We start from the raw sequence: 25,163 nt of genomic DNA, 5'->3' as shown, positions 1-25,163 counted from the left end.
CGCCCAGGCAGCGAGCCAGCGGCTCTGGGAAAGTGGAGTGAGTGACAAACGCAGCGCGTCCAAACGCGGAGACGGGAGGATGAATGAGAGGGGAGGCTGCAAACGCTGTCGTCCTGCGTTTCCAACGACACAGCTCCCAGGCGGGCGTGGGGTCTGACTGAGTGCTGCAGCAGGCAATCCCAGAGTCCTGCTCAGTCCGTGCCGCTCACCAGCATTAGACATGTCGGATGACATTCATGAAAAGCATCCTTTCTACATGACGGCGATCTCCTCTCCCTCCAAAACACAAAACGAGAGAGAGAGAGAGAGACAGACAAGAGACAGAGAGACAGAGAGAGAGAGAGAGAGACAGACAGAGAGCCATTTCACACTGAGGCCAACACGAGCCATTGGATCCTGCCGACCCGGGCCCTCTCCCCTCCCCTCCCGTCCCCGCCCCCCAGCACCCAGCCCCGCCCACTGTGGTCTCCGCTGCCTACCCCTCTGTCGTTCAGCTCCATGAATCTCATTCAGAAAGCTGCATCAGCTGTGATTCAGAAGGCCTCCAGCAGTCAGCCAGCCTGCCAGCCAAGACACACGATCCACTTTGCGCGGCAAGCTCCTTCCAAGCCAGACAGACGCGACGAGGGGAACCGGAGAGAACTTCAGAGTATGACAGCTCCCCGGCAAACATGCGCACGCACACACACACTGCGGTTAAATAGCGAGCTTTAACGGTGACCTCACCTCCCTGGTCCCCATGGTTACCTCCAGCATCTGTCGGGAGGGAGAGGTTTAAGACGCTGCGTCTTGCAACAGGGAGAAGGATAAAGCCGCTTCGCGCACACATCCACACTTTGAATGTGTGTGTGTGTGTGAGGGAGTGTGCGTATGCGCATTTGTATTTGCAACAGTGAGTTTTCACTTTACTTGTGGCAAGAACTCTGGGTTTACCCCAGACAGAGCACAATCCCCCCCATCACACACCCCTCTTAGGCACTCTCTGGCTAGTGGCCAATGCCTTAGAGGCCTGAAGCCTGGAAACTAAATGTTCACGTGAGAAGGAACCCTCTCCCTCCTCTCTCTTAAAACCCTCCTGTTTTTAGCTCTCCCTCCCTCCCTCCCTTCACCCCTCCCCCTCTCATCCCTTCCCTTCAGAGTCCTGTCCTCTCCTGCTATCCATTCGCACTCTCCTCCTGTGCCTCTCTCTCTCTAGCTCTCTCTCTCTCTCTCTCTCTCTCCAGCTCTCCATACTCCCAGGCATACATACACCATGTCCACGGTCCAGTCAAACACTCCATGTTTGCCTCCAGAAGAAAGTCAACTTGACCCTGACCTGGTGCCCAGGCAGGGGAGCAGTTCAGGCTGCACCCTACAGGAGGGAGAGGCTCTGACTAAAGGGATTGAGCCAGCTAATCATTAGCCACAACTGTGACCGTTCAGTAGAGAGGCATAGTCCTCCAACACCTGCTCAGAACCAAGGGCATTTCATGATACCTCGCAGATTAACTGTCCGATAATAAACGTCCAATAAACATGTGCGTCGCTGGTGTAAACCGCCCGTATTTTTTTAATTTTTTTTATATAACATCTGTCAATAGCTCCTGGGACCAGAGCACAGACACACAAGCATACAGACGCGCACACACACCTCGTTTGCAGCAGGTCTACCACGCATCGATTGGAAACGGAGAAACCAAATGGCTCCGCTTCAAACTGTGGACGTCGCGGCGACACAGCTCGCGAGCCGCTCTGAGAGACCGCGTCGGAGCGGAAACGGGGAGCGCAGAGCGGAGCCTTAGCAACAGCCTTGGACGACAAGCAAGGAGTATCCACCGTGATCAAACACTGAACGAGGTGCTTGACAAGCCACAGGACATAGAGGAGCCTCGATGTGTTGAGATGAAGAGCAGAGCTGCTGCTGCTGAGAACGGACCTTAACAAGCACCGCTGGAAGAGAAGGATCCCAACGTACTACAGACATGTCGGTAACTGGTTGATCTATGGCTACGCTGACATCACGAAAAAGCCAATGTTCAGATGTTTTTATAGTTGACAGGGGGGGTGGAGTGGGTCTCAGTGGTTGAGATACATGTGACCCAAGGTAGGCACCTCCTGACTGGCCCCAGACTGGCAGCATGGCAGCCTGGGTGTCAGGGCGGGGAGCTTGGGGAGTCATGGGGCAGCTTTCAGCCAATGATCTGCTGTGGCCTGGCCTACTGTAGGCTTGACAGCTGCTCCTCGGACCTCAGTCAGACATGAGACCTCCAAGGAGAGCTCACAAACAGCAAACCAGAGAGCTGGCCGATCACACACAGCCAACCAGAGAGCTGGCCGATCATACACAGCCAACCAGAGAGCTGGCCGATCACACACAGCCAACCAGAAAAGAGGGTTACAGCCATTGTAGCAATGACAGAGAGAGGAATCACATTAGCACCAGCTGGCTGTAGGAGGTTGTTGCACAAACAAGGTCTTGGACTGAAAATGATATTAACTGGAAAATGTGCAGTGTTTCTGATCTTTGATTAAGCACCCCTAACCTATTCATCTAGATCTGCAGAGCCTGGCTCTTCAGATGAACCAAGAATATGAGAACATTTGGTTCTGAAAGTGAAGCATGACACAAGAGTGTGCAAGACAAAGCCAAGATGTCGAGTTTCGTTTGCTGGAGCAATTAAGATGGAGGCTGCAGCGTCAGATGTTCCATGTATGTGGTCATTTTCTGCAGTGGGAGGAGAATGGAGAGAGCGAGAGGAGAAGAGAGAGAGAAAATGAAGTGACAAAGAATGGAGAGCAAGAGAATGAAGTGAGAGAATGGAGAGAGAGAGAATGAAGTGACAAAGAATGGAGAGAATGAAGAGAGAGAATGAAGTGAGAGTGGCAGAATGGAGAGAGACCAATTTGCTCAGAACAGCTGATCCCTGACCCATACTGATGCCGAGGAGGGTAGAAGGCAGACTCAAGGAGCAATCAAGGGTGTGTGTGTGTGTGTGTGTGTGTGGTCAGCTGCTCACCAGTCCGTCCGTCCGTCCCCCCCCCCCCCCCCCCAATAATCACTACCCGCTTAAAGAGTCGAGAGGGGGTGCAAATTCCAGGTGACTATTTTCAGCTCTGACATCACAACTCATTTTGCTGGAGAATACAGAGCGGGGCTGGCAGGGCAGGGAGGCTTCACAGCTCAGCAGGGTGGGATAGCTAGCTAGCAGGCATGACGAGCACAAACAGACACAGACAGCCTGTTAACCAGTAGCGTACAACGCAACCGTTCAATAGCCGGGCCAGAAGATTAGGACAGGCATCCCTGCGTGTGTCAAGCCACAGCAGAGCTCAACAGGTGGCCGGGGCCCTGGCCTTAAAGCCATCGGCCTTCAGTCTGCTTTTGGTCACGTGACTCAAGTATAATCCCGCTCATTAAAGCCTGCACAGTGTCCTGCTTGGCTGTCCCGGACATGGAACAGCATGATAGGATCTCTCCCCCCCCCCCAGGAAGGCCAGACCAATCAATTACTGTCAGGAGGAAATGAAAATGAGGAGCTGCTACAACTACTTAGGAGGGACAGGTCGATATCCAGTCTCAATCATCCTGCAAATCCAAAACAGTGCTGGGGTGTTTCCAGTGAGGAGACGCATGGCAAACACTCGCTGGCTCGCACGCAGAGCGCCCCTCACATGAGACCCACTCCCTGCAACTGACTGGAAGTGGAGCAGCTTGGGCTTGTTTTGCTGCAGCACACTCGGTGCTCTTCATTAGGATTCGTTAAGAGGGGTGCAGCCCCCCCCCCCCCCCCGGAGGGCTCACGTTCCTAGTTACCACGGGGATCCAGCGGTGGGCTCGTTATACTGAGTCGGGGGCGAGGGAGCAGCGCTCTGTACCGGCGCTGTCTCTCTCTCTCCCTGCTGGCCACGCCTCCTCCTGGAGGATCTCTCTCTCTCACTTCCAGACAGGGGTGGAGGGAGAGGCCTGAGCACGGGGACACCAAGCCCCTCGCCGGCCAGGTCTGGGTCAGCTCACGCTAGCCCAGGCTGGTATGGGAAGGACACACTGTACCTTCTAAGGGCATTTTATGGCACCAACGCAGACCCCCAAAGGTACAGAGGTGTTGAAATGAGTGGACGCAGAAGACACTATCCTTCCACACATCTCCCCCCCCCCCCCTCTCTATCTGAGGCGGTGTCCGTTTACCTTTAGCATGCCTTGAGATGAAATAAGGGTTTTGTCCCAACCAGCCACTGACAGGCTGATAACAGCTGGCCATGTAAGAATGTTCAGACTGCAGTGCTGATGGCCCGGCGTGGAGACACTGCCCATTCTCGCATAGCGCTTCCTGTGTTGTCATTCACTCTCCTTCACAGATGTGCGTCAAGGTGCTGTGAACGGACAGGTCCACCTTGGCACGGAGGTTCCATCCACCCAATCAGATTCACTGTGGATGGAGGGACAGGCGGCTGGATTCGCAAGATCACGACCACGCGAGATCCATCTCGCCAAGCTCCAAGTTATTTGTTGGTGCCTGAACCACATGTGGTTCGGCCCAATCAGCATCCTGTGAGGAATACTGCCAGCTATAGGACTGGGTAGCCCTGTGCTACATGGTGATAGACAGATGGTTCATCCAATCACCTGCCAAGTATTTTTTGGAAAGTGCCTGCCCTTTTCCAAACAGTTTCCATGGACGTCTTCCCAGTTGGTTATGTGTAACAAACCAGTCTGTGGAGTCAGGTTGGGGGAAAATGGTGCATTCGAAGGAACGACTTGTGACCAGGGAACTGCTGACCTTGTGAGCGTGTAACGAGTGAGCCATCCTAAAAATAGAAACTGTCAATCACCCCAAACAAACGGACAGATCCCTGAAAAAGCACCACGAGGCCCCTCCTCTGGAGCTGCTGGTGAGAAGGCAGGCCCTCGTCTGAGATGATCCAGTCTAGACATCAACGACACCAGCTCGCAGACCTGACAAGTTCCAACCGTTTCCCTTAAGAGACCTTAAACCTTTTATTCTTGGGTGTGTGTGTCATGTGCTACTGCTGAGGCTGATCTGCAGAGTAATACGCGTGTGAGCACAGGAGGACCTCCAGGGAGGTATGCAGGGAGGGGAGAACAGAGCAGCAGCTGGCTCTGCCTGGGTGCTTCGGTAGAGAGAATACCCCCTCAGTAAAAGTAATTAGGATATACTTCACAACTGAGCCATAAATCTCTCCTATTGACCCAAGGTCAACAACCAATTAATCATTACAATATTGGAAGGAGGCAAAAATGTTTGTGCCTGGTTTTCACATAAGTGCGGGTGCTTAACAGTTTGAGGGGACGTGTTTAATTAAGCAACAAGGTGCAAGGCATTTAACAAAGAACTGATTTGATATCGTGTCCCCCTGTGTGCTGCACTGCCTTATTGTTTGCATTGCTGACTGTCCATCTAGTCTTAACTGCGCAACGCTCCCTAAGAGTCTATATTCCATTGGTAAATAGTGCAAACTACATCGATTCGTAGCCCATCATGGTGGACAGACATAGGCAAAACCGTATAGCGATGACAAATGCTGACGTTATCTGTGTGGCTTGAGTGGGAGTTCATCGACAACGTTCAGTAAGCGAGGTTAAAAATAGCTTATGGCACAGGTAGTGAAACATCGAGGAAACCTTAATGTTTCGTTTAAGAAATCTGTCCGCTTTCTCCAGCGAGCCTGTTCGACCCGTTATGCATGCCAAAACGACCAAGCGTGTGCGGAGGGCATCGTTCTCTGCTTACCTTCCCCGTCTTGTGGTCAAACCAGACCAGAGCATGGTTTCTCGACAGCACCTTGCAGTCGAACGTTGCGTTGTTCTGGGCAGGGCGGCAGCGAGCAACAGAGCGCCCGATCTTGACTGGCTCGTCCAGGTAGACATGGCGTTCCTGAAATGGGTGTGAATTTGGGCGGCAGGTGAAGACGGCCAGCGCTGAAGGCATTGATGATGGCTTGAGAGTATTACTCCAACCAGAGACGAAAGAAATGGTTTCTTGATCCAGAGTGGCAGACTTTTTTGAGTTTTCAATTTCAGCAACTTAATATTAGTGAGGGCCTATATGCTGGCTCTACCTTTTCTTAGTTTATGTTAAACACTAACTAACAAACATTGCGTATCATTTTCCCAATGCACATCCAGGGTTATAAATCATATGATTCAACGGGGCAACCCCTCTACAAAACACAAGTAAAAAATGTACACATTCCTTTGCTAACTAACTATCAAGCTACATTACGCCCATATACGACATCTGACACTATGTACATGCCAGAATTCCGTCAAGCAAGAGAAGCATAACTGTATAGTAACAGTGGCCGTCTACAAAATAGCTCTCCACGTCCATCAAACTATTTCACTGGGGCAATCTTGAGAAACGATGAGCAGCTTATCTTTAGCCCATGGGGTAAACCCGGATTGCCAAATTAGTTTACGCCTTATTATTTTACCAGTGCCAACTAACTTAACGTATAAAAAAAAATCTTAAGTGACAGACACTCGTCCCAACTGAAGACTTTGTGCGGTCAGTTGGCAACTAATGGTGTTCCCCTTGGCGCTATTAGGGTACAGAACGCTTGCACCAATTTGACCGTGGCTAATGGGTAGCGAAGTAGTTATTTTGAATTCAACTTTTGCCAATGTTACGTGCTAATGGCCAGCCAGTGTACACGCTTCACGTGTGGATACTCGACCGTCTTGGTTGACAGTGCGATCTTATACTAGCCAGCTAGCTACCACTCCCAGCAGTTTTACACCAAGCTAGCTAAGCGTTAGCCGCTACACTTCTAGCTTGCTAGAGAAAACAGTAGCTTGAAAGCTATAGTTTCGGAAACATGGGCCTGAATCCCTAGCAAGTGTACTATAATTGTAATGCCAAACGTATACAGAATCTAAATCACAAACACAATTGCAAAGAAAACAAATTGAGCAAATAGGTATTATAGTACGTCCTCGTGAGATAAGATTGAGTGCTGTTGGCTACTTGCTATTTCAGCGCTGACGAACTTGTCATCTGCCCGGCCAAGATCTGTGCACGGGCCTCTCCGAGTTGTTAATGAACGCCCTTTATCAATCAGTTTATAAAATAATCCAGTGATTCTATCTTGATAATAACCTTGCTACTTTTAAAGACAATACGTCATCTCTGTAACTAGTCGGTAGCTAGATTGCTTACTCAAAACAACTAGCTCTAGCTAACCAAGCTTCTTTAGCTAGCTAATCAACCAGCTAACGTTAGGAAAGAGGCAGCTAATCAACTGGCTCTGTCAGCGCGGACCAAACACGGAAAACTGAGGCGAGTTTGGCGGCAGCTCCACACAAGCAACCAGTCCAATTATCTTCTGTGGAATCTTCGTTTATGCCATACGTTGCATTGCCGATATAAATGTCAGCTGGGTTGTAGCTACTGCCGTCCACCGATGAACTGGGAGGAATTTTTAAGTACTTGTCCTCCTCCGCAAGTATCCGCCACCATACTGAAATGAAAGAATACACACATAAACCGGCCAGTAGACTAAGGGAACTTCGTTTAGTACTCTTGGGACGCACTACGTTGCAACCTGTGAAATGCTTTCACAAATATGTTATTTGCTAACTTATATTCATGTAAAGCCTGGTCTGGTGGGAAAAGCTTCCCCACAGAGCCTTTGCATTGGTGCATTTATATAGTTTGTATGTGGAAATTGGGTGAAATATCACTAATAAATATTAATTCAAGATGTTTATGGCACTTCTGACATGTTGACACTTCACTGGCACAAAGTTCTGGATTTTCATTTCGCTGGACCAAATGGTTGTGTTTGGTGAAAGGAAAGCGCTCATCAGCAAAATTGAATCTGGCCATAGCCTAGATTTACTAGCCTGTACTGCGGTTGCTAGAAGCCCATGCCTTAATTAACATACGGGACACGCACTAGTTAAGTGTTAAATGTTAAGTTACAATTACAATAATGATTTGTTTTTATTACATTTAAGTTGTACATTGTTCAAACATCTAGCCTATATTTACATAAAATAATTTTGTGATGAAAATAACAATGCAAATGTATCTTTAAAAAGCTTTGCTATGTCTAACATTGAAATTGAAACGTTTTTTTCAACAAGCAACAAGTTTCCCATAGACTTCAAATGTCCATCGTTGTGGCGCAGACCTTACATTGTGAATTCTCCTGGTCCGCGGGCAGTAACTCAATGTTCACTTAAATTTCCACTGAAATGTGACTGACACAAAACCTTTACTTGTACGCTACAATTTGAATCCCATCTCAGCACCCAATGCCACACTATGTTAACTTTTAGTCGCTGCTGGTACGTAGTGAGCGCAGCGAGTTAGATGTGTGTTAATTGTAATAAAACATTTGTAGGATACTACCAGAGCCATACACCAGAGAGAAAGTGTGAGGAAGTTTCTCTCTATGGATCTGGATATTACCTGTAGCCCACTTGCACCCAAGTCTGTTCCAAAGGTTCACATGTTTAAACGTGTTTGGGTTTTGAATACAGCCCCAAATACGGAGCTCCGTTACGTACAATGACGATCTACGTTCAGTGCTCCCTGTGTAAGCAAAAGTGCTAATCTAAGTATCGTCTAGCCTAGCTAGCTGTTTCATGTGTTTTATGAGATTTAGTGGTAATCGAGACCGCTAAAACAAAGCAAATATTGATTCGGAATATTTATAAACGTTGTTTAAACGAACTGTGGTCCGTGCATTGCTATGGCTTTGCAGGGCTCTGAAGAGATAGGAGAGCAAATCGAGGAGTCGGAGGAGTTAGACGAGCAGGATGTGAGCATCTCTCCGGCCGAGGAAATTACGTTACCCGCCGGGCCTGTGGTGGAGGACGATTCCTCGGATTCTCTCCTCTTACCATGGGATCGGTTTTCAACCTGGCTTCATTGTATTTGCGTTGTTGGGTTCGATCTAGAACTCGGACAGGCGGTAGAGGTGAGGACGAAAAGACTCATCAGAGTTGGCCTGAGTTTGTGTGGTGGCTGTCGACACAAATGCTGACATATTCAAATGAATCTAGCTAACAAGCTAGTTGGCTATGTATGTAAACATACTGCATGCTGAAGTTAGCTAATACGCTAGCTAGCAACCTAGCTGTATAAGTATTAACATAGCGAAGGCTTTGAAGAGCCCATTTCACTAGCAAGCTAACGTTAGCTGCTTAACTTGAAAAGCTATCTAGCTCGTAGCTGTAAACATTTGTTCTCTTTTGTAGGTGATCTACCCACACCATTCCAAACTGTCAGAAAAAGAAGTAAGTTCATAGAAATGTCAAATATGCAGTGTGTATTCGTTTTTAGTGTTGCAGCAATTATTTAACCATGCGTGCTTCACGTTTTGTTTCAGAAAACAAGCATTTGCTACCTGTCATTCCCCGACTCCAATTCAGGTAAGCTCTCAGTCCCACACATTGCCCCACAGTGTATTGATAAACACCACGGACTTTTCGAATGAGTTGAAAGATACAGTTGCCATTCGTGTCAATAACATCAGTTGTTTTTTATGATCTTATATAAAATGCAGAGGTTGAGGTGAATGTGAATAGGACTGCCAAAATAGTTTTAAAGATATTTATTGAAGCACGGTGTCCCCATAAGAAAGAATAACATAGTATAACATTGTAATTTAACATCCGTGACGTGAATTCAAAGTATACCTTGTTTTTTTCGATTAAAAAGACAATGACATAGATGACCACATGGGGGTGATGAACTATAAAGAGAAAAGAACATGACTCCAGTTGAACTAGGCTACACCTGGGATATATATATATATATTTCACTGCTACGTTTTTGTTTTCAAATGAGCAAATGCAGTTGAGATTACCATCTGAAAATTACTCTGCTAAGGATAATGCAATGGAAGGAGTGGCAAGTCTGGTCAGTGCATTTGATTTTGAATTTGTTTTAATGTTAAGATCTCTGCACTTAACTCGGTAAGAATGGTATTAATATATCGATCAGATCAAATAACCACATAAGGACTTTCTGAGGTAGTTATTCAGATTTGAGTTCTCTGTATGACTAGTTGTACCAATAACACAAGGGCAGCCTTTGGCATTAAACATGACAGCTACATTATTACCAGAAACGGGATAGGTCCCTTCTTGAGACATGTCAGCGATGGACACAGACAGGTAGAGGGGGCTGGGCTGTGTGGGTGGAAATGGACTGTGTTGGATGACATTGAAACATAATTCTTACTGTTGAAAACTGCTTGGCTCCCATTCAGATCACATGGACATTAGATATTGCAGTGTACAGTTTATTTATTTGAATAAAAGAGTACTACATTGTCCTGCTGTGCCCCATAAAGCCCCCTATCACATAGTAATGAGTATTAATCTTTTCAACAACAACAAAAATCCAGATTCTGTGACAGTACATGCTCCACAAAAAACAAAAACACATGGAATTTCAACCATAGAATGAGACATATAACTTAATTTCTCATAAGTCAAAAACAGTTTTCTCAGTCATCGTTGCCGATAAACATTCTGTATTATAAAAATTACAATATATGCTGAAGGGCAAAGTTCAGGTCAGTGGGTCAATCACATCTACCCTGGTTTGTCACTGTATCTTTTAATCCAAACTAAAGGCTTCTTCTCAGAAAATACCTGGAGATTAGTACAACCGTTGAAAGACGTGTGTGGCAGTGTGTTGTGGATCATTACTAATGTATGAAGGAGTGTCCAGTATTGGGTCTCTCGCCCCCCTGCCTACTGCAGTGTGCAGTATAGACACCAAGGAGTCGAGATTGTATTACAACCTCCCCCAGCACACACACACACACACACACACACACACTCCTTGAGGAAAGCAGAACAAGTCGTTGAGAATCTACTCCTGACCACAAGACACCCATAGAATAACCCTATAGGGATGGTAGAAACTAGTTTTAGACCAGCTCCTTTTATCATCCATGTTTGTATTAAGTAGCAGTTGGGCTGTACCTGGTAGTCAGTCTGTACCTGGTAGTCAGTCCTAATATAAGCCCACAGGCCTATGTTTAGATAGAGTGTAAACGCCCTGTTTGCTGTTATGGTACCAGAGAGAGTGGGAGAGACTCCCAGTCTGACTCACCTTGAACTTGATCCGATGAACAGGATTACTCAGAAACAACAGAGTTTGTTGCGGGACAGGGGAAGAGGGCTTTAATGGAACCCCTTGGTGATGATGGGGTGAGGAAAGGGTTAAGGAGGAGCAGGATGATGATGTAATCCCTTTTTTCTCACACCCTGCAGATCTGCACACTAAGCTCGGACACACACACGCACACAAAGTCAACACGCACAGCTCCTTTACTTGATCTCTGCTCCCATGGTTGAATCCCATTCCAAACAGTACTATGTTATTCTCACACAATAGAGGGGTTGATTGATTGAGATTTCCCAACAAATGTGCCAGATTTTGACCTTTTTCCACAATTGGTTACATTGCCCTTTCCAATCCATCTCAAATGAGTTATTGGTTTAACCCGCCAGGTGCCAGATTAATACCCACCCGGGTTTGCTGTCACAGCCCTCTATATCAGAAGCTGATCCAGCGTACCCTTTCTCTGCCTCTTGGCCCAGTGTCTTGTGGGGCTGTATGGTGGGGCCGTGTGGTGGGGCTGTATGGTGGGGCCGTGTGGTGGAGCCGTGTGGTGGAGCCGTGTGGTGGGGCTGTATGGTGGGGCTGTGTGGTGGAGCCGTGTGGTGGAGCTGAGTGGTGGGGCTGTGTGGTGGGGCTGTGTGGTGGAGCCGTATGGTGGGGCTGTGTGGTGGGGCTGTATGGTGGGGCTGTATGGTGGGGCCGTGTGGTGGAGCCGTGTGTTGGGGCTGTGTGGTGGGGCCGTGTGGTGGAGCCGTGTGTTGGGGCTGTATGGTGGGGCTGTGTGGTGGGGCTGTGTGGTGGGGCTGTGTGGTGGGGCTGTATGGTGGGGCTGTGTGGTGGAGCTGAGTGGTGGGGCCGTGTGGTGGGGCTGTGTGGTGGGGCTGTGTGGTGGAGCCGTGTGTTGGGGCTGTATGGTGGGGCTGTGTGGTGGGGCTGTGTGGTGGGGCTGTGTGGTGGGGCTGTATGGTGGGGCTGTGTGGTGGAGCTGTATGGTGGAGCTGTGTGGTGGGGCTGTGCTTGCTGAGCTCTGGCCTGCGTCGTGTCATAATCCTTAAATCTAGTGTCGTCTTTATAAGTCTGAGATGTCTGTCCTTGGGCTTGAGCTAGAGTGCACTCCTCTATCCCTGAGAACGTCATGATGTAAATAAGTGTTTTCTCACACAGTCGCGTTAAGACTGGAATTCCAAATATGCAGCCTTGACATCGCGATGACTCAAAGTACTTTTCCGCTTCCTGATTTCCGCCGGGCAGGTTGTCTTGGAGACACACAGTTCTGCTTCCGCTTCCGCCAGGCCTCGGCCAGAAAGTCGTCAATGGGATGTTTCCTGGAGCAGTTTGACAGAGATGCCCCAGTCTGCCTCAAGGTAGGCCTGGAGCTCAGCGCTAGAGCATTTCAAGAGGTCGCAGGTTCAAATCCCCTCTTAATGTTGCTTTGGATAAAAGTCCGCTACATGAAAACATTATTATTAGCCGTAGTAGGACTCAGGATCTCAGTACAATGGGTAGTCATGGATGGGTCCTCGTTGCCATGCATACATTACACATAGACATGCCCCTCACATATACATGAACAGTCACACCATACTGGGCACTTGCACACACAATTGCACTTACCGATTGTTACATTGCTAATACAATGAATAATCATTCAGTCATATTATCAATGTATCATTTGTGTTTCTCTGCTTCCTGTCTGTGGTTGTTGGTGTGTAATGATGTATGTGTCGTTTTTCTCCCCCAGAGAGACCAGGGCCATTACTATGGTTACGTCTACTTCAGGCAAGTCCGGGATAAGTCGCTGAAGAGAGGCTACTTTCAAAAGGTCGGTCTGCCAGTTCCTCTCGTGACTTGTCACTGTCACTATGACACCACTAACAAGAACCCAACAGAACGAAAAACATTCTTGAGAACGCTTTTTTTTGTATGTCTGTGGTTGTCTCCAGTCCCTGGTCTTGATCAGCAAGCTGCCCTACGTCACCTTCTTCCACTCCCTGCTCAAGCTCATTGCTCCGGAGTACTTTGAGAAGCAGGAGCCCTGTCTGGAAGCAGGTGAGTGTTGGCTCCTCCTGTGGTCTGGAGGGCCGGAGGACTGTGTGCTCTGTGCTCAGCGCTGTGGTCTGGAGGGGGGGTGGGGGGATTGACCAGACAGTGAGTTCCATGAAACAGGACGTGACCTCACAGTCTAAAGTGTGGCGGCTGATCTGTCTTCTTTGTGTGTGTGTGTGTGTTTCTGGTATCATTTGTCATGTTCTTTCCTGTCTGGCCTCGCCTGGTCTCCCCGCGAGAGGCAGACATTGATTTGGCCCGTTTGAACCCACCTTTTGTTTGTTTGCGTCGCTTCATTTGGTTCTGTTGTTTCCGTGTGCGACAGCTTGCAACGACATCGACCGCTGGCCGACTCCACACCCGGGCAAGATACTGACCTTGCCCATCATGGGCGTGGTCATGAAGGTATGGCTGTCCCCTCCACTGAATTTGAGATGTAAATCCCTTAATCCCCCCCCCCTCACCGAGTGTTCTACATAGGCCTATATGGGTAGAAGGACCTTCAAATATATTGCAAATAGTCATTTCAATCTGGACGGTGCTTCCTAGGTTCGGATCCCGACCTGTTACGACAAACCTGGGACTTCTCAGCTTGTGCAGTCCACACAGGTGATCAAAACTGAAAAGGCCGTAACTCGCCCGTCACTGTGTCGACCCGATCAGCTGATCCTCCCTGTTGTTTGCGTTTGTTTGCAGAGCGATAACCTGGTGTCCATTGTGCTGCCCACCATCCACGAGGTGGACCTCTTCAGGTGAGCTCACTGTTCTGTCTCTCAGGGTTCACGTCAGGGCCGTAGGCTTGCACTGCCCTCTGGTGGTGCGAAGCGGAACTGCATGCGCACTACAGCAGCGTGGCCACACTCATTTAGTGTTCTGGTTATGTCCCTGGCTGCCATGGTAACGGCAAATTCTCCAGGGAGATTGTGTGGTGCTTCATAGAAAGGGTGCAAGGGAAGATGGTTGATCTCCGTTGTCCTCCATAGACCTTGCTGGACTTATTTTTACTCTGCCCCCTTTTTACTCTACCTCTCTCTCTCTACCTCTCTATCTCTCTCTCTTTCTAGGTGCTTTTACCCAGTATTCTTCCACATTCAGATGTTGTGGGAACTGGTGTTGCTAGGGGAGGCACTTGTCGTCATGGCACCGTCACCAGCCGAGTCCTCGGATACAGTGCTGGCATTGGTCAGGTGAGACCAGTAGCATTCCTCAGCACAGCTTAACATCTTATATGAAATATGCACTAGTGCATCTACCAAGATCTGTCATGTCACACCATTCCGGGATGTGAATGCATTTTTTTATAAAGGACCCATTCAAATAAATCTGCTATGTAATGATAATTGTTGGTCTTTTTCTCTGTGTTGCAAACATTATTGTGCGTGTGCCTCCAGCTGTGTCTCCCCCCTGCGCTACTGCAGTGACTTCCGTCCGTACTTCACCATCCACGACAATGAGTTCAAGGAGTACACCACCCGCACGCAGGCCCCGTGAGTAACCCCTCTCTGGAGAAAACACCGCCTCAAGTCCACTGGTGGCCCGTCTAATCTGTTCTCGACCTGCATTTGAAACGGATACGTATTTTCCGTTTTGTGCTTTGGTTTCCTGGAAGCTCAAGCAATTAGCGTGTAGTTGTTTAAAGGGTTCAGTCGAGGTCTAATTCTGGAGCATTTCGCTTCACAACCGATGCTCTGTCTGGTTTCTCCCTCTGTCAGTTTGTCTGGCTTGTACCAAAGGAGGAAATTGACTGGGTGAACGTTTTTACCTGACTCGAGTATCAGTGTTGGAGTATGTCAGTAGGCTCGGATCCCTATCTATGCTCCATAAGGTGCCCAGCTTGACGGGAGAGGAGCCTCAGATAGGAGAGCTGCCCACCATCACCACCCCCCCCCACCCCCCCGCAAACTATTTATATTCTGATGGCTGTTTGGTCAGCTCTGGCAGGAGATGGGAGAACATGTCGTTGATTTTTCTTTTTCCCCATTCTCAAACACACACACAGGCCCTCTGTTATCCTCGGCGTGACGAACCCCTTCTTCGCCAAAACTCTCCAACACTGGCCGCACATCATTCGAATCGGGGACATGAAGCAAGCAGGTAAACAGATGGAGGCAGACCCAGCCCCAGCAACCCTTCTCCATGCAGACACAAACCCCAAACCCGCCCTGCACGCACGCACACACGTGTCTGGACAGTTAGTGAGTGTGTTGTCTCTCTGTCTTCAGGGGAGATGGCCAAGCAGATGAAGGTGAAGAAACTGAAGAACCTGAAGACGCTAGACTCCAAACCAGGTGAGACACGCGCGGGCATCTGCCCCGGTGACCCCCCCCCCCATTTCCTTCACGCCTGATTCTGCCGCTCCACCTCTGCCTGTCTTCTCGGGTGTTCCAGCTGTCGTCTTTGTGCTGTGCTGCAGGTGTGTACAGCGCGTACAAGCCCTTCATCAATAAAGACGAGGACATCATCAAGCAGCTGCTGAAGGTAAACCTGCACGTGCTTGACGCACCTGGAACTCTTAAAACAGGTTTTTATTAGCCCTTAAAGGCATCTTCAGAAGAGCTGTCTTTAAAGGATTTGCCAGTCGGGGTTACGAGGTTTGCTCTGTTGGAATATTAACTTTTTTTAATTTGTTATTATTATTGTCTTTTCCTGTCCAATCAACAGGGGGTTCAGCAGAAGCGTCCTTCTGAAGCCCAGAATGCCATCCTGCGACGCTACTTCCTGGAGCTGACTCAGAGCTTCATCATTCCATTGGTGGGCAGCATTCCTATGACCTTTTTTAACCTCTTGTATGTGTTCATTAGTGAGGCATGTAGCAGTAATGGGAATTCTGACTCACGTTGTATCTGATAGGAGCGCTACGTGGCTAGCCTGATGCCCCTTCAGAAAACCATCTCTCCCTGGAAGGTGAGCAGGACCCGTGCAGTCCAAAAGGCAGTAGCTGTATATACGTGCCTTCTCTCGTCTCTCTTACCCCTGAGTGTGTGTGTGTGTGTGTGTGTTTGTGCACACCCATAGAGCCCTCCCCAGCTGCGTCCCTTCAGCCAGGAGGAGTTCATGAAGACCTTAGAGAAAGCCGGTCCTCAGCTTACCTCACGCCTCAAAGGAGACTGGATGGGCCTATACAGGTAGGCTCACCTACTGCTCGTCACAGGACGTCCACCCAGGTGGACCTTCTCGCTAACCGGCCGTTCTTGTGTTAACCTGCAGACAGTTCCTCAAGTCCCCCAACTTTGACGGATGGTTCCGGAACAGGAGGAGAGAGATGATGCAGAAGCTGGAAGCCCTTCACCTGGAGGCCCTGTGTGACGAGGTCAGAACACGCTGTACACATCCACGCTGAACAGAAAGGAATCACATGACCTCATGAAAACTGAGACACACAGACAGGAATTGTTGGGTGGACGGGCAAATTGAGATGTTATGGCCATTTTCAACTGTCTCAATCACTCTTGAACTTTTGATTTCTTCCGTGCCTGAATTCTTCCCTCGTTGCTGTTTCAGGATCTGCAGCTGCGCATCCAGAAACACACAGAGGTAGAGACGGTGGACTTGGTTCTGAAGCTGAAAGACAAACTGGTCAGTACTGGATCCTCCACACAGCTGTTTGTGATGTAGATGTGGCCACATCTGCGCATGATCTATACCAATTCAGTGGCTTTATGCAAGGGTGTGTGTAAATATATATATATATATATATATATATATGTATATATATATATATATATATATATATATATATATATATATATATATATATATATATATATATATATATATATATATATATATATATATATATATATATACATATATATACATATATATACTGTATATATATATATATATATATATATATATATATATATATATATATATATATATATATATATATATATACAGTATATATATATATATATATACTGTATATATATATATATATATATATATATATATATATATATATATATATATATATATATACTGTATATATATATATATATACTGTATATATATATATATATATATATATATATATATATATATATATATATATATATATATATATATATATATATATATATATATATATACTGTATATGTATGTGTTTCAGACCCAGGCAGAAAAAGACCAGCTGCCAGTCCAACCAGGGACCCTGGCCAAACTCCAGTCCCACATCGAGGCTGTGATCCTGGCCTTGCCCGAGGATCTGCAAGGCATCCTACACAAGCCCTCTACACCATAAGACTGACACCCCTCCTGGAGTTGCTTAGGGGCTCACTGACTGACCCAGTCCAGCTGAACTGAACACTAGATTTTAAACTGTGTGTGGGGTTTTTTAAGTGCACTTCGCCTTTCTCGATCTGCCTGACCACATCGTGCAATGCTGGCATTGCTGAGAGGCGAAGAAAAGAAAAAAAAAAAGAAAAAAAAGAATGATTATGCATTTAAGGATCATTCAATTCAAGATAAAAGCCAAGAAGTGCTTTATACTGTAGAGAAGGGCTGTGTGCTCATACATAGACACACACACACAAACAGCATAACTACCACCCACATGGCTGAAGCTTCCAGAACATTCTGGTGCTGTCTCCCTGGACCAGGCCCTGCCTGCATAGAGCCCTCGTCAAAAGGGAAATATTAAGAGATTTATGACAGAAACTTCTACAAGCGTACACCAATAGCGATCAGGTTCGTGTTTTTTTTGTTGTTTTTTTTTTTAACAAAAGATGCAATAAAGTCACCCAAGTATAGATTTCCAAGTATAGAAGTCCAGAATCCCAGGGTATGTGGTGCTGGTTTTCAGTGAGAGAAAAAGTAAGGTCTTGATGTATGAAGGAACACCAAGGCATCATCATGTTGGCCAAGGTGTCTTTTGCGGTCGAATCTCAAAAGCTTTTCATAGACTCCTGTCTTCCTCCCCCTATTTGTTTTGACTCGGGTACAAGAAGACAAGATTTCAGGTGTGAGTCCTTCGACGTGAGGAGAGAAGCTGCAAGGAAACCAAATGGAAGGCTTTTCAGATTCAACAAGTGGCTTGAACGTTGCACTGCTGTGTCCTCAGGGCTGTCTACAGTCTACAATAATATCTGACCTATTTTTGTTTGTGAGACAGTATTGCATGGCACCCACATTGAGACCCTTATCTTCCGAGTTGGGTCTAAATTTGACATTGAGATGTCAAAATGTTCACAAAATTTTGGTTTTTAAAATGGTGGTTTTGCAGATAAACACAAGCACTGGCATAATCGTCTCTGTAAAATTAACTAAAACTTCTGACCTTGTGCCTTCTGTTTGACCATTGTGTATTAGAGCTGTTTCTAGGATTTAAGTTGTGATGCTTTGAGGTGTTGGGTGGGCTTTCTCATTTTTCCTATACTGTACTTTTTTGTCCTCAAAGTGGTTAACTTGGTGAGTGAGCTGAGAGACAGTGAAGAGAAATCTTCATTTTGTCTGCTGAATCGGGACGTGTAGGACCTCACTACAGAATACATGTTGTGTATTAGGATTTAGCCGTTTTTCCAACTCTAAACAACATTTTATTTTCAGAACTAGATGGAAATGCAACAGTTACATTCTGACTTAATTGGTGTGTTCTAGAATCCATTATAATTGTCTATTCTTGGAGATCATGTAGGTGCCTTAGTGGGGTATGTGATAGGAGAAACCAGAGAAGAAAACCAAAGACTGATTTGTTTTAGGTTATATTGAGTATCAGCACGTTTGCTCATAATGTGAAGGGTTTTGAATGCAACTCAATGTGATGTGTTGTGACTGCATCCATACATTATGCGCACTCCTGGGATAACGTTATCATTCTGACCATAGAGATTTTTAGGAAGCACCATTCAAATCATGAATTTTACTGATGATCTCTTCTTGGGGGAAAATAATGGTTGAAGAAACCTGTGACTATCGGTTGTTGGGCAACCATGTTTTATATGTCAAAAATGCTTATTTTAACAAGTTTGAATTTTATATAGGGGGTTATTCACATATTCTGCTCATCGATTAATAGTGTTTTGTACATAAAGTTGTAAAGAAAAGAAAGATTTAGCCCATGCATAATGATAATTATTTTACAGTGAGAGAAGTTGTCTTTACTAATAAGGAGTATTGTAATAACTTCTATGGGCTTTGATGTTTAATATGAACTAGAATAACGTTAACAAAAGCACATGGTTAAGGTGTAACTTGGGTGTTCCTACATATTTTTTACCCTTATAACGTTTCCTCATACATGTTCTTTTTGTATAAAAGCCATTACCACTAAATGTAGGCCGACCACTTTCTGAACTACTAAAACCAATCGCTTTCAATGACAGGAAGATCTATGAATGAATAAACATCCACCTCCCTGCATTTGAGTGGTGATTTGTAGTCCTAATTTTACTTCCTACTACTGTAAAAGCGTTCACGGCATAGGCATAACGGTTCACGGGACCAACAAACTGAAAGTGACGTGGACAAGAAAGACACAGCAGAATTTGCGCACACGCTGTCTATGTGTACAGACATGGCCACGATTGACATTCCAGTGGGAAGTCACCTATTCGCGCATATAAAAGCAAACCACAATTGAAGAAAGTTACATAGCCTACTCAATTTCTACTCTAATGACAGAAATTAACCTTCGAAAATGGGCATCATTGCTTCAACACTATTTTCACGTTTCTTTGGGAAGTATCAGATGAGAATTCTGATGGGTGAGTAACCTATAATTGGCGGCTGTGGGAAATAATTTCTGCTTGATAACAATTAATGACGTGCATTATGTTTATGCGATTTGGACTTGTTTAAACAATTTTAATTGTGATCGTACAGCTTTGGCAATAAGTGATTATTTTTGCATTATTGCATAGTGGGTCTGGATGCTGCGGGGAAGACTACAGTCCTGTACAGACTAAAACTAGGAGAAGTTGTCACAACAGTCCCAACTATCGGTAGGTGAAATAAGCAACAATTGACCACTGGAAAATGTTTTAGGTTAAATGTTTTCATATACAAATGGAGTAAATAGTTTATGTAAAACACGAACCAATAGCATTATTAACAATGGTTTTGCTCGTTTTACATATTGTGTAGCTCAAAGGTCGTTTCATTTCGGTAGGGTTCAACGTCGAGACTGTTGAGTACAAGAACATTAGCTTTACTGTGTGGGATGTGGGTGGCCAGGACACCATCAGACCTCTGTGGAGACACTACTATACCAACACTCAGGTAAAGAGCCTTTTAAAATGTACAATCTTGAAAAGCTAGGAGAAAGGACATTATAATGTTTATTTTAAAGCTCAAAAGGTACTGTCATAGTTTTATCCATTGTATAGCATAATATGAAATATAATTATTGAATGGTAGCTTGAAATTGCATTACAAAGATATGTGGTTAAAGTTGTTTCTGTCTGTGTCATTTGTGATGCAGGGTATAATTTATGTGGTGGACAGCAATGACCCTGAGAGAATGAAGCTGGCTGCTAAGGAGCTACACATAATGGTTTGTTATTCTCCTGTTCACTCACCTCCTTCTCGAACACTTCACAGAGGAGGACACTTAAAAACAAGCAAGATAAATAGCATAAGATGTCATGGTTCATTTTTAAAAAGCAACACTCCTTGTCTTCTCTCCTCCTGTGCAGCTGGAGGAAGCAGAACTCCAGGATGTGGTTCTACTGGTGTTGGCCAACAAGCAGGACTTGCCTCATGCCATGACCGTCTGTGACATCACAGACTCTCTGGGCTTGCGGACCCTCAAAAAACCTGTAGGTTTGGACAGTGATTTGAGCCTCAATTACACGATTCCTTGACAAGGGAAAGTAATGAAACTGGCTAACAAGTATTCTGATACAAAAGTTTAAACCTGATGTAAAATCAAATTGAGTGAATATTTGAGTCTGATTAATTTAGATAACACAAGATTGGGTTTGCCATACTAATGCTGTCCTTTCTATCCACAGTGGTTGGTCCAGGCCACCTGTGCAACCCAAGGCAAGGGGCTTACAGAGGGATTGGATTGGCTTGCTGGACAGATCACCAAACACTAGCACTCATTCTGACATACTAATAAGTCAGATACAATATAATTGCATTTCAGTTTTTGGAGAATAATGGTTTTGTTTGAATATATATGTTGCACTTTACTATATTATTTGTCTTCCTCAAAATATTTATGTATTTGATTTAGACTCTACATGCATAGCAACATTAATTGTACTACATGAAATAATTGATGTACTACAAGTGAATAGTAGGGTTCATGTTGATGTAATTAGATAGGCTTGATTTTATTTAATTAAACAATAAATACATGTAACAACAAATTGATCTAATTGTCCTTTTCAATATTAAAAAGTATTGGCCATATCTGAAACTGCAGACAACATATTTTCTTGTCAGATAATTGCTAAAAACCCTTTCAAAGGATCATAGTTCCATATATATATATATATATCTATATATGATCATTACATCAGTACAGCCACTCCAACTACTTCCAATTCAGATCTGATTAGTGAAGATAAACTGATCATTTATTCTGAATATTGCAAAGTTCCACAATCATTTCCATTTGAGATCACAGACCAGTGCAATGTGGTCGGAGGGGTGGGACACACTGGGCAGAGCCTGGTAGGTGGTGACTTCCTGGTGGCTCGGCAGCGGTATCACCTGCTCCACCTGGAGTGCCTGAGGGTCGATGAAAATGTAGTCTAGGCAGCCATGGAAGCCCCCCACATAGTTGGTGTAGGCGGGCTCCCCATAGGCGCTGTCCAGCCTGAAGGGGTTGGAGGCCTCCATGGGACAGGCCTCCTGGGGGCCACTGGAGCCCCAGTCTGGGTGACTCTCTGGGACGGCCCCCTGGCTGAAGAGTTGAAACAGGCCGGAGGATGGAGTGCTGTTGAAATCTCCGGAGAAGAGGAGAGGAACCTCTGAGGTGACTTCGGATATCACCTGCTTCAGGTGCCTCAGTGCTACCATTATCTGTACGAGTCGGACGTTGCCACCTGTTAAGAACGTGCATGGAAGAGTATGTTTATCATTAAGTGCAAATGTATAATAGAACATGAATAGTTAGACTAACCTGAGATGAACAGACCTAACATGAGACTGTGAATAGGACACATGCTCACATTAGCGTATAGGCCATAGAGGCTTAAGGCTATTGGAGTAATTGTGACTGTGAAATTACCTTTAGGATGCCAGTAGAGATGAGTGTTTGCGACACAGATTTTCCTGGATGATTCATTAAGGGACTGAAGCACACTCACCTACACCGAGAGACAAAAGCAATATTGTCATGAACTGAAGCATACTTGCCTTTATTTGATCCAAAGTCAACTGCTAGCTTCTAGGCATTGAATAAGACCTAGAGAAGCTTAATGTTCCTGGCTAAATCTGCCTCAGGCTGAGATTCTATGGTTTGTTAAACCATGTGAGATGAGGCAAGCCTGAGTTGAGGCTTTTGGTAAGACTTCCACCCACCACATAGACCTAACATTCGTGGCTTGGTGTCTAACTGGAGATCTGACTACAAATCAGTCTAGATTCCCTGTCTGGGGGCACAGCAGTTTTCAACCCTCATTCATAATAAATATCGGATTTGATGAAGCTTTAAGTACCTGTAAGGTGGTTGATCTTTGCACCACCTTCTCTTTCAAGTCAGGATTGGCTGATACCTTCTCCAAAAGCTCAGCATGGATTGGGTCGGAAGTTAATGCTTTACTGAGCACAATGTCGTGTTGACTAAGCAGTTTAAATTTGGACGTTCTGAAGTAAGTTGCAAGACCCTCATGCTGCTTGTCCTTGATTCTGAAGACTCCATCCATTCCAAATGCATCAAGGGCCGGAGAAAGGCTGTCAGTGAAAACTCCCTTATCCACTTCCTGAAGACAAATGATGTCAGCATGGTAACCTGATAATTCTTTTTTAATAAGATTTTGTCGGTAGTCAAGTTCCAGTGCATATGGAGCGCAGTAGGGGTAAAGCACCGTTTTGGAGAGCTCCGTTTGGGCGTAAATGTCTGCCAAAATATTGTAGGACACTACTCTAATGGTCTGTTCGTCTGTAATCTTGTTGGTGTACATATGCCGGTTATCAAATGTGCAAGTCCCTGGTCCAGCCTCAACAGCCCCAATGGACACTAATTCCTTGTCTACTCCACAACGGACCCCATCTTTTGGTGTACACTTCAACTTCAGTTTTAACCCTATGTCCAGATTAGACGGTACAAAGACTCGCTCGTTGCCGACTTCTATCCAGTTCGTTTGCAATTCGCCAACACTTTCCTTATACCATGTGAACATGGAGTCTTTCAAGTCCCCAAATTCTATCTCTATCTTCGGGCAAACTGGAAACCCTGCGAGAACAGACGCTGGCAACTCTGCGGTGGTAAATGTTGGGGGGTTCCTCTGCACCGTATATTTACTATCCCCAACGTGCAACACGGCTCCATCCTGCCAGGCATCAGAGTTCATGGCATCCTCAGCTACCAAGTCCCCGTTGAAACACAACTTCACAGTCAAGTGCTCTGTTAGTTCTGTTGCTTGGTTTTTGTTTTTCTTGGACTTCTTAGCTTTGCCCTGGCCCTTGGCTGCATTGTTCGCGATCCTTGCCAATAACTTCCCCAGCTCCTCCGTTTGGTCCCTGAGCATGTGTTTGTGACTACCATCGAGGACAAATGAAATTGTGAGTTTGGGTTCCCCTGGTAAACATCTAACTGTAGCTCGGTCCATTTTAGTGTAAAAACGGCAGCTTGTGTTATAGTTACAGGTCCTCGAAGTGTTGACCACGACGTATCGCGAAAGAAGTCTTGCGACTATTGTGAACGAGTTCATAAGTCCGAAAGCATGAGTAGTCCAGAAATGTAAATGACGTTTTTGACTTGCTACTACGATAACGTTAGCTGGGTAGCTACCAAGCTAGCCAGTCAGCATAAAGTAGACCACTGTAAGCTTAGTATTTTTGCGAAACGCAACCTCAGAATTGTACTCAAAACAAAGCTATAAATACAGGTATTAGTGTTACCTTAATTTAAAGATGCTTATGTATGCGTTTAGGCTTACAGACGTAGCCTAGTAGATCTGAACTATGCCTACAACAACGTGATGTTGAATAAGAAACTTCCTATTTGGGAGGTACATCTTCCGGTTTATTGCCAATGAATTTACATTTGTGCAGTACCGCCACCTATCGTGAGAACTATATAAGATCTACAGGACACATGAGCCAAATGAGGTTTATTTTTCCAAACACGTAGCTTATAGTCAGATGAAAGAAAAATACATAACAATAGTAAGCGCCCTACTTAGAAACATTGAACAATTATACCCATCAGTATTGTTGCAGATGTCTTTCTTGTCCAAAGGCATGCTGTTTGTCATAAACACAACGCCAGGCTGGTGTAATCTTTTTCTGTATCAGATTTCATGAACTGGTTTCGGCGTCTTATGTTTTCATCGGAAAACTAATAAAGGCCCACCATGTGGGAATACACATTTTCAAAATTAAAAACTCGAAATAAAAATGTACAAAATCAGACATTACAGACAGTAGTATCATTTTCACAAAATCACAAGTCCATGAAAAGCCAAAATCCTCTAAAATAGCTCTGAAATATCAGAATGTAACAAGTTGAGTAGAGTAGGTATTATTATAGAGTATTATTATACAATGAATAACATAAAAGTGTATAGTAATACCACCCATTATACTAAGGTATAGAGTAAATGGACAACTAAATCTTTGACCGAGCTACTCATATTATGGGTTTGAATAAATTGATATTGTGCTTATGGTATCAATATGAGTTTCACTAAAGAGAATGTCACACCAGTCTTTCATTTGTCATTTGCAATGTCCTGATAGTCCTCTAACATCGTCTGGTAGGTGTGGTCCATAGGTGCAGTATCTCTACAGCTACAACACAATGCTGAGTGCACTGCAAACCAATTCAGAGGTATTGCAGCACTGTCTTCTGTAGGTGATGTAAGTAGCATTCAACAGGAAGTCCATCAGTACGGACAAAGATGTGGGATCTG

At 45.4% G+C, this 25,163-nt stretch overlaps 4 protein-coding genes across 15 annotated transcripts in view; 2 read left to right on the top strand and 2 right to left on the bottom strand.

The window, feature by feature from the left end:
* Window positions 1-7,480, bottom strand: part of slmapa (sarcolemma associated protein a) — a 38,616-nt gene extending 31,136 nt beyond the window's left edge. For 11 of the 12 annotated variants that reach the window (XM_084704201.1, XM_084704205.1, XM_084704208.1 and 8 more), the window contains exon 1: window positions 5,730-7,479. In XM_084704201.1, the coding sequence (XP_084560327.1) occupies window positions 5,730-5,927 (198 nt within the window). In that variant the 5' untranslated portion in view covers window positions 5,928-7,479. Of the gene's footprint in view, window positions 1-5,729 lie in introns of all 12 variants that reach the window. The other variant, XM_084704204.1, reaches the window with a different exon arrangement.
* A 1,055-nt stretch (window positions 7,481-8,535) lies between these two features.
* dennd6a (DENN/MADD domain containing 6A) lies at window positions 8,536-19,494 on the top strand. Its single transcript, XM_084704359.1, has 20 exons — window positions 8,536-8,925; window positions 9,206-9,244; window positions 9,337-9,379; window positions 12,339-12,451; window positions 12,829-12,909; window positions 13,031-13,136; window positions 13,459-13,538; window positions 13,683-13,742; window positions 13,830-13,885; window positions 14,198-14,320; window positions 14,525-14,620; window positions 15,133-15,227; window positions 15,356-15,421; window positions 15,547-15,611; window positions 15,795-15,884; window positions 15,984-16,037; window positions 16,149-16,258; window positions 16,341-16,443; window positions 16,635-16,709; window positions 17,246-19,494. Exons 1-20 carry the CDS (start codon window positions 8,698-8,700, stop codon window positions 17,375-17,377), a joined length of 1,815 nt encoding a protein of 604 aa, XP_084560485.1. The 5' UTR covers window positions 8,536-8,697; the 3' UTR covers window positions 17,378-19,494.
* Window positions 19,495-19,599: 105 nt separating this feature from the next.
* LOC146273156 (ADP-ribosylation factor 4-like) lies at window positions 19,600-21,435 on the top strand. The gene is made up of 6 exons (XM_084704361.1): window positions 19,600-19,838; window positions 19,995-20,075; window positions 20,243-20,352; window positions 20,555-20,626; window positions 20,769-20,891; window positions 21,087-21,435. The coding sequence occupies exons 1-6, from the start codon at window positions 19,772-19,774 to the stop codon at window positions 21,171-21,173; spliced, it is 540 nt and encodes a 179-aa protein (XP_084560487.1). The 5' UTR covers window positions 19,600-19,771; the 3' UTR covers window positions 21,174-21,435.
* A 206-nt stretch (window positions 21,436-21,641) lies between these two features.
* Window positions 21,642-24,240, bottom strand: pde12 (phosphodiesterase 12). The gene is made up of 3 exons (XM_084704360.1): window positions 22,746-24,240; window positions 22,316-22,394; window positions 21,642-22,130 (listed from the first exon to the last, which is right to left on the bottom strand). Exons 1-3 carry the CDS (start codon window positions 23,958-23,960, stop codon window positions 21,688-21,690), a joined length of 1,737 nt encoding a protein of 578 aa, XP_084560486.1. The 5' UTR covers window positions 23,961-24,240; the 3' UTR covers window positions 21,642-21,687.
* Window positions 24,241-25,163: the final 923 nt, after the last annotated feature.

The sequence above is a fragment of the Hypomesus nipponensis genome, chromosome 9 (genome assembly GCF_054491055.1).
Source record: "Hypomesus nipponensis isolate SF chromosome 9, ASM5449105v1, whole genome shotgun sequence".
NCBI lineage: Eukaryota > Metazoa > Chordata > Actinopteri > Osmeriformes > Osmeridae > Hypomesus > Hypomesus nipponensis.
Note: the sequence above shows the minus strand (reverse complement) of the source record. Positions and strands in the feature narration are given on the sequence as shown.